The sequence below is a fragment of the Calidris pugnax genome, unplaced genomic scaffold (genome assembly GCF_001431845.1).
Source record: "Calidris pugnax isolate Ruff unplaced genomic scaffold, ASM143184v1 scaffold341, whole genome shotgun sequence".
Classification (NCBI taxonomy): Eukaryota; Metazoa; Chordata; class Aves; order Charadriiformes; family Scolopacidae; genus Calidris; species Calidris pugnax.
Genome location: NW_015091149.1, coordinates 400027 through 405483, shown reverse-complemented (window position 1 = coordinate 405483; position 5457 = coordinate 400027). Strand labels below are relative to the sequence as shown.

Genomic DNA, 5457 nt, shown 5'->3' with positions numbered 1-5457 from the left:
CTGGGTCCCCCCCGTTCCCAGCCTGTCCCCGCCCGCTCCCCGGTTGGGCGCCCGCCCCGTGTCCGGGGGAGCCCGGGGACGGCGGGGACGGGCAGGGGACAGCGGGAAGCGCGATGTTGTGCTGCCGCCTGCAGGCATTCCCCGGTGGGGCTGGACGGGTGCGGGGCCACCTCCCCGCTCCCCGGTCCCGCAACACCCCCCCCACCCCCGGCAGCACCGGCCCGTTCCCTCCCGGGTTAGCCCCGGCCCGCACGGAGACGCCACTCGCCCATGGGGACATCACCGGGGTTTATTGTGATGGTGGGACCCAGCTGCGGCCCAGTGTGCATCCCCCAGATCCCGGCACCGCACAGACCCCGCAACACGCGTGGCATTGCACTGTACCCCCAGAGCACGCGTGGCATTGCACGCACCCCCGGAATAAGCGTGACATTGCAGGGTCCCCTGGAGCACGCGTGATATTGCAGGGTCCCCTAGAGCACGTGTGACATTGCAGGGCCCCCTGGAGCACGCGTGACATTGCGTGTCCCCCACCCTGGCCTGAAGGACAGCTGGGCAGCAGAAGCTCTTGCAGGACACGCGGGTGCTGTGGGGCTGCTCTCCCCTCTGCCCACGCGTGTGCAGGAACCCCGTGGGCTCTCCAGGGCTGCCCCTGCCAGGCCACTCTGCCAGGGCCCAGGGCAGGTCCGTGCACCAAGGTGGCTCTCCCAGGGAGCTGCAGAGGGGTTGAGCCCCCAGGGTGCCAGTCCCTGCCCCGGCCATGGGCACCGTGACCCTACATCACGTCCTGGCAGGTGGAGAGCGATGTCCTCCGGCGGGGACTGGGGCAGCTGGGGCAGCGCGGGTCGAGGGGTCCCACGCAGCCCACGTCACTGGCCAACTGCCACAGCTCCCGGCGGAAGCGCTGGCCCAGGAAGGCGTAGAGCAGGGGGTTGAGGCAGCAGCGCAGGTATGCCAGCCCCCCCGTCACCAGCAGTGCCAAATCCTTGCGGCGGCTCTGGGCACAGCTCACCTCCCAGCTGGCCAGCAGCTCGGCCGCGTCCAGCAGCACCATCAGGCTGTGGGGCAGCTGCAGGGCCACGAACACCAACACGAGGGCCAGCAGCACCCGCAACGCCCGGTGGGGCTGGGCACCCCGCGTCGCCAGCAGCGTCCGAGCCACGGCCGCGTAGCAGCTCGCCATCACCAGGAAGGGCACCGCGAAGCCCAGCAAGACCTGGACCAGGTTGGTAGCCCCCCGGGCCACCCGCGACACCGCCCGGGGGAAGACGACGCGGCAGAGCCGGAGGTCCTGGTGCTGCTCTGCTTGGCCATAGACAAACTGGGGCATGGCCAGCAGTGTGGCCAGCAGCCACGCCAGCCCCGCTGTCAGCCAGCCGTTGCGGCGAGCCCGTGGGCGCAGGCGGCAGGCGGCCGGCACCCTCACGATGGCCACGTAGCGGTCCACGCTGATGCAGGTGAGGAAGAGGAAGCCGCTGTAGAAGTTGAGGGCGTAGAGGCCCTGCAGCGCCTTGCAGGCAGCCGTGCCCGGGGACCAGCCCTGCAGCGTGTCGGTGACGGCGAAGGGCAGCGTGAGGAGCAGCAGGAGGTCGGACAGGGCGAGGTGCAGGAGGCAGACGTCGGTGATGCTGTGTGCCCGGCGGTAGCGGGTGTGCGTGAGCAGCACCAGCCCGTTCCCCACCGTGCCCAGCAGCGAGAGCAGCAGGTAGACGGCCGGCTGGTAGGTGCGGGCAAAGCCCTGCACCGCCTGCTTCTCGCAGAGCTCGGGCAGCACAGCCTCCTCCGAGTACTCGTAGAAGTCGGTGGTGGCAGTGGGCTCCGTTGCAGCGGGGCTGGGGGTGGCCTGCACAGAGGGAGGATGAAGAGGGGGTGCTCGGAGGCGGTGGCCCAGCCGCAGCGTGCAGCGCACCGCACCCCGGGCAGCCCCCCTCCACCCAGCCCCATTGCGGGGAGCCCGGGGCGTGCCGCAGCCCCCAGTCCCCCAGCTCGGGGCGGTTTCCATCTCACACCCAGCCCCAGGCAGCGGGAGGTTCACCGCGCTCAGTCATTGCGAGAGCGACCACGCGCTTCCCGAGCAGCTGCCTGCGGTGCAGAGCCGGTGGGGAGACGTGACCCCGGCCGCGGCGTCCCCGGCACAGCACCACGTCCCACCAACTAACCGTGCACACACCGCGGGGGAGCTGCTCCTGATGTCCCCTGGGGCTCAGCACCCACCCCACGGCCCCGGTTGCCCTGGGGGTGCTTTGAGCAGGTCCCTGTGTTCATCCCTGGACCTGCCCAAAGCACCCACCCACCCACGCAGCACCCTGGGGACCCCGGTGCCGGCACTGCCCCTCAGTGCCCGGTCCTGCTCCCAGCCTGGGAGGTCCCGGGGCATCCCACTGCCTTGCACAAGTTGCAGGCAGCTGTGCCTGGTCCTCCCAGTTCCTGGCCTCTCAGTCCTGCTCTGGGATGGAGGGACAGTGCTGCAGCCTGACACCAGCCACCCAGGACACCCCTGCCATGGGGGTCAGGATCCATCACGGCTCTGACTCAGAGCAGCCTCACGAGAGCAGTTTTGCTGCTCCTGGCTCACATCAGCGAGCCCAGGCAGCCAGGCCTGATCCCCCCCCCTGCTCTGGGGCTGCAGGTAGGATCTGAACCCAGTGCCGGGGCAGATTGAATCCCCCCCAGCTCCCCCAGCCCCTTCCCTGCTCTGGGACCTGGGGACCTGGAGCACCGGGTACCGCTCAGCGTTCCCTGGGGCTTTGTCTTTCAGCCCAAACCCACACGGCTCACGAGAAGCATTTGAAAGCAACAAGAAGAGTTAGTGAGGGGGGTCCCCACCCGGCCCCCAGCGAACCCCTCGCCCCGCAGCCCCTCTCACCTGCTCCTGCATCGTGCAGCGGGACCTTTCCCCAGTCTCTGCTCTGCAACCTGTGGTTTGACCACGTGCTGCTCCCGATACCGAGAGCGATGCAGAGCAGAAGCCCAGCCCCAGAGGAAGAAGGCGAAGAGGCAGATGCGACCCCGCTCCAAAATCTGTCCTGCATCTCTTGCTCTGGGGCTGCATCTGCGTGTCGGGGACAGAAATAGCAGCTCTGCTCAGCCCCTCTCACACGGGGATGGGGGACAAGCCTGGGAGCACCCAGCTGAGGGGAATGGGGCCTGGCCAAGGACTCCCAGCACCCCGGGAGACCCCAGCCCACCCCGGGACTGTTTGGGGCTCCTGCCCTGCGGGGGCTGTCTCTGCAGCAGCAGAGGGGAGGCTGGAGGGAGCGGGGCCATGGAGTGGAGCATGGGCTGGCACTGAGCTGGGCGCAGGCAGGACACTGGTCCAGCAGGACCATCAGAGCTGTGTCCAGTCCAGGAACGTCGTGTTCTGATGGGAAACATGGATCTGGGTGCAGGGCACCCTCCCCGCCCAAGGGTCCCAGCCCGTCCCTGCACCCCCCCAGCCCTGTGCCCTCGTGCCCCTGCAGCGCTGGGCAGGAGTGTTGCTGGTTGTTGACAACAGAATTCCCAATTCCTCATTAAGGAGCAGATTAGTTCCTGTGGGGCAGAGGCCCCACTTTCCTCTCCCTAGGCGGGGAGCACATTGATCCCTGGGTTTAGTGGGATTTTGGCTGCTTGCCGCGGTAATCCCTCAATCCCCCTTTCTCCCCGCTACAGCCGTGGCTTATCCCAGTTCTGTCCTCGTCCCTCCCGCTGCCTCCAGCTGGGCACGGGGAGTGGGCAGGGTTTCTGCCAGCCCTGGGAGCTCGCTGTGGGGCTGGAGCAGGACCGGGCCCTGGGGTGTTGTCCCCAGGGCTCTGCTGGAAGGTCTCTCCCCCTCCCATGCTCTTTCTGCAGCACAAGGACACTGGCTGCAGACCTCTGCCCTGTGCCAGCCCTGGAGGTGCCATCCAGCACCCTGCATCCTGGGGGAAGGGGAGAGAGGAGGGTCCCGAGGCCAAGGCTGGGTGTCCAGTTTTGGGCCCCCTACCATAAAAAAGACATTGAGGTGCTGGAGCGGGTCCAGAGAAGGGCGACAAAGATGGTGAGGGGTCTGGAGAATAAGTCTGATGAGGAGAGGCTGAGGGAGCTGGGGTTATTCAGCCTGGAGAAGAGGAGGCTGAGGGGAGACCTTGTTGCTCTCTCCAACTCCCTGAAAGGAGGGTGTAGAGAGATGGGGGTCGGTCTCTTTTCTCAAGTCACAGGCGACAGGACAAGAGGAAATGGCCTCAAGTTACACCAGGGGAGGTTCAGGCTGGATATTAGGAAAATTTTTTTCACTGAAAGGGTTCTCAGCCATTGGAATGGGCTGCCCAGGGAGGGGGTTGAGGCACCATCCCTGGAGGTGTTCAAAAGCCGGGTTGATGTAGTGCTGGGAGGTCTGGTTTAGTGATGATGCTCCTTGTTTGTTGTGTGGGTGTCTATTTTTGTCAAAGTGAGGTTGACGGTTGGACAAGATGATCTTTAAGGTCCCTTCCAACCTAGAAGATCCTGTGTTTCTGTGATTCTGTGGCCAGCAGTGGGTGCAGAGCAGGGATCCTCTGTGGCCCCACCGAGGCCCTCACAGCCCAGGGACGGGACATGGGGCTGCGGCCAGAGCAGGCAGCACCCCTGGAGTGGCAGGGTAAGGCCAGCTGATAAACTGGGGCTGTGTCTCTCCCGGGGACAGACCAGCAGATGCTGTGAAGGTCTGGGGCACAGGAGGGTTGGTACCCACAGCCCTGGCACACGGCTCCAGCTCCCGGTATCAGAACTACCAGTGTGCTGCCGGCTGCACCGCCGCACCTGGGGCTTTCTGTTCCCTCTTTCACCCACCGGCACCGGCTCTGCCTGCGCAGGAAGCGGCCCCGGCACCCGCTGCTCGCAGGTGGCAACTTCACTGCCCGGTGCCCGCCGCTGCCCGGTGCCTGGCCTGGTGGGAGCTGCCCGCACCGAGCACCCGGAGCCGGTGTGGACCCAGTGATCCCTGATACATACCAGTCACTCAGCACCAGGCTCGGGGCTCCGGGGAAAGAGGGGCTCCCTGCAGGACCAGAGGGACACAGGGCACCGGGGGGGTCTGTGGGGGTGGGCTGCATATGTAGGCCACTCGGCTGCCAGCCCCCCCGGCCCCTCCGTGGGTGTCTGGGGATGTTTGGGAACAGGGACAGGATAAATCCCGTCTTCTGCACCGCTGGAGACCGGTGACCCCAAAACCCGCAGGCCTTAATCTGCGACTTGATTACAAACCACATCTGCTGCGGGGCACCGCTCCCGCCCCCGCCTCTCGGGGCTGCGGGGGGGCTGCGCTGCCCGGCCCGGTGGGGGTCGGGGCACGGCGAGGGCCGGGGGCTGCGCGGGAGCCGGGGATGCTCCTGCTCGGTCCCACTCTCCTCCGCCCCACACCCTGCGCCCCGCGCCCCCCTCTGCCCGCACACCCCCGCCCCGAGCCCACCGACGGCAGCTCTGACCCCCCCGGCGCCGAGCACCGGAGGAACCGGGGGG

At 67.2% G+C, this 5457-nt stretch overlaps 2 protein-coding genes across 2 annotated transcripts in view; one reads left to right on the top strand and one right to left on the bottom strand.

Annotated features, from left to right (window-relative positions):
* Window positions 1-503: 503 nt before the first annotated feature.
* Window positions 504-2002, bottom strand: CCR10 (chemokine (C-C motif) receptor 10). Its single transcript, XM_014959064.1, has one exon. The coding sequence runs from the start codon at window positions 2000-2002 to the stop codon at window positions 776-778; it is 1227 nt and encodes a 408-aa protein (XP_014814550.1). The 3' UTR covers window positions 504-775.
* Window positions 2003-4554: 2552 nt separating this feature from the next.
* CNTNAP1 (contactin associated protein 1) overlaps window positions 4555-5457 on the top strand; it is a 15122-nt gene continuing 14219 nt past the window's right edge. The window contains 2 exon segments of the mRNA XM_014959063.1: window positions 4555-4597; window positions 4812-4921. Of these exon segments, the coding sequence (XP_014814549.1) occupies window positions 4555-4597; window positions 4812-4921 (153 nt within the window).

Bases quoted from the DNA above. Each gene is read 5' to 3' on its own strand.
- CCR10 (XM_014959064.1), bottom strand. From the start codon at position 2,002: ATGGAAACCGCCCCGAGCTGGGGGACTGGGGGCTGCGGCACGCCCCGG.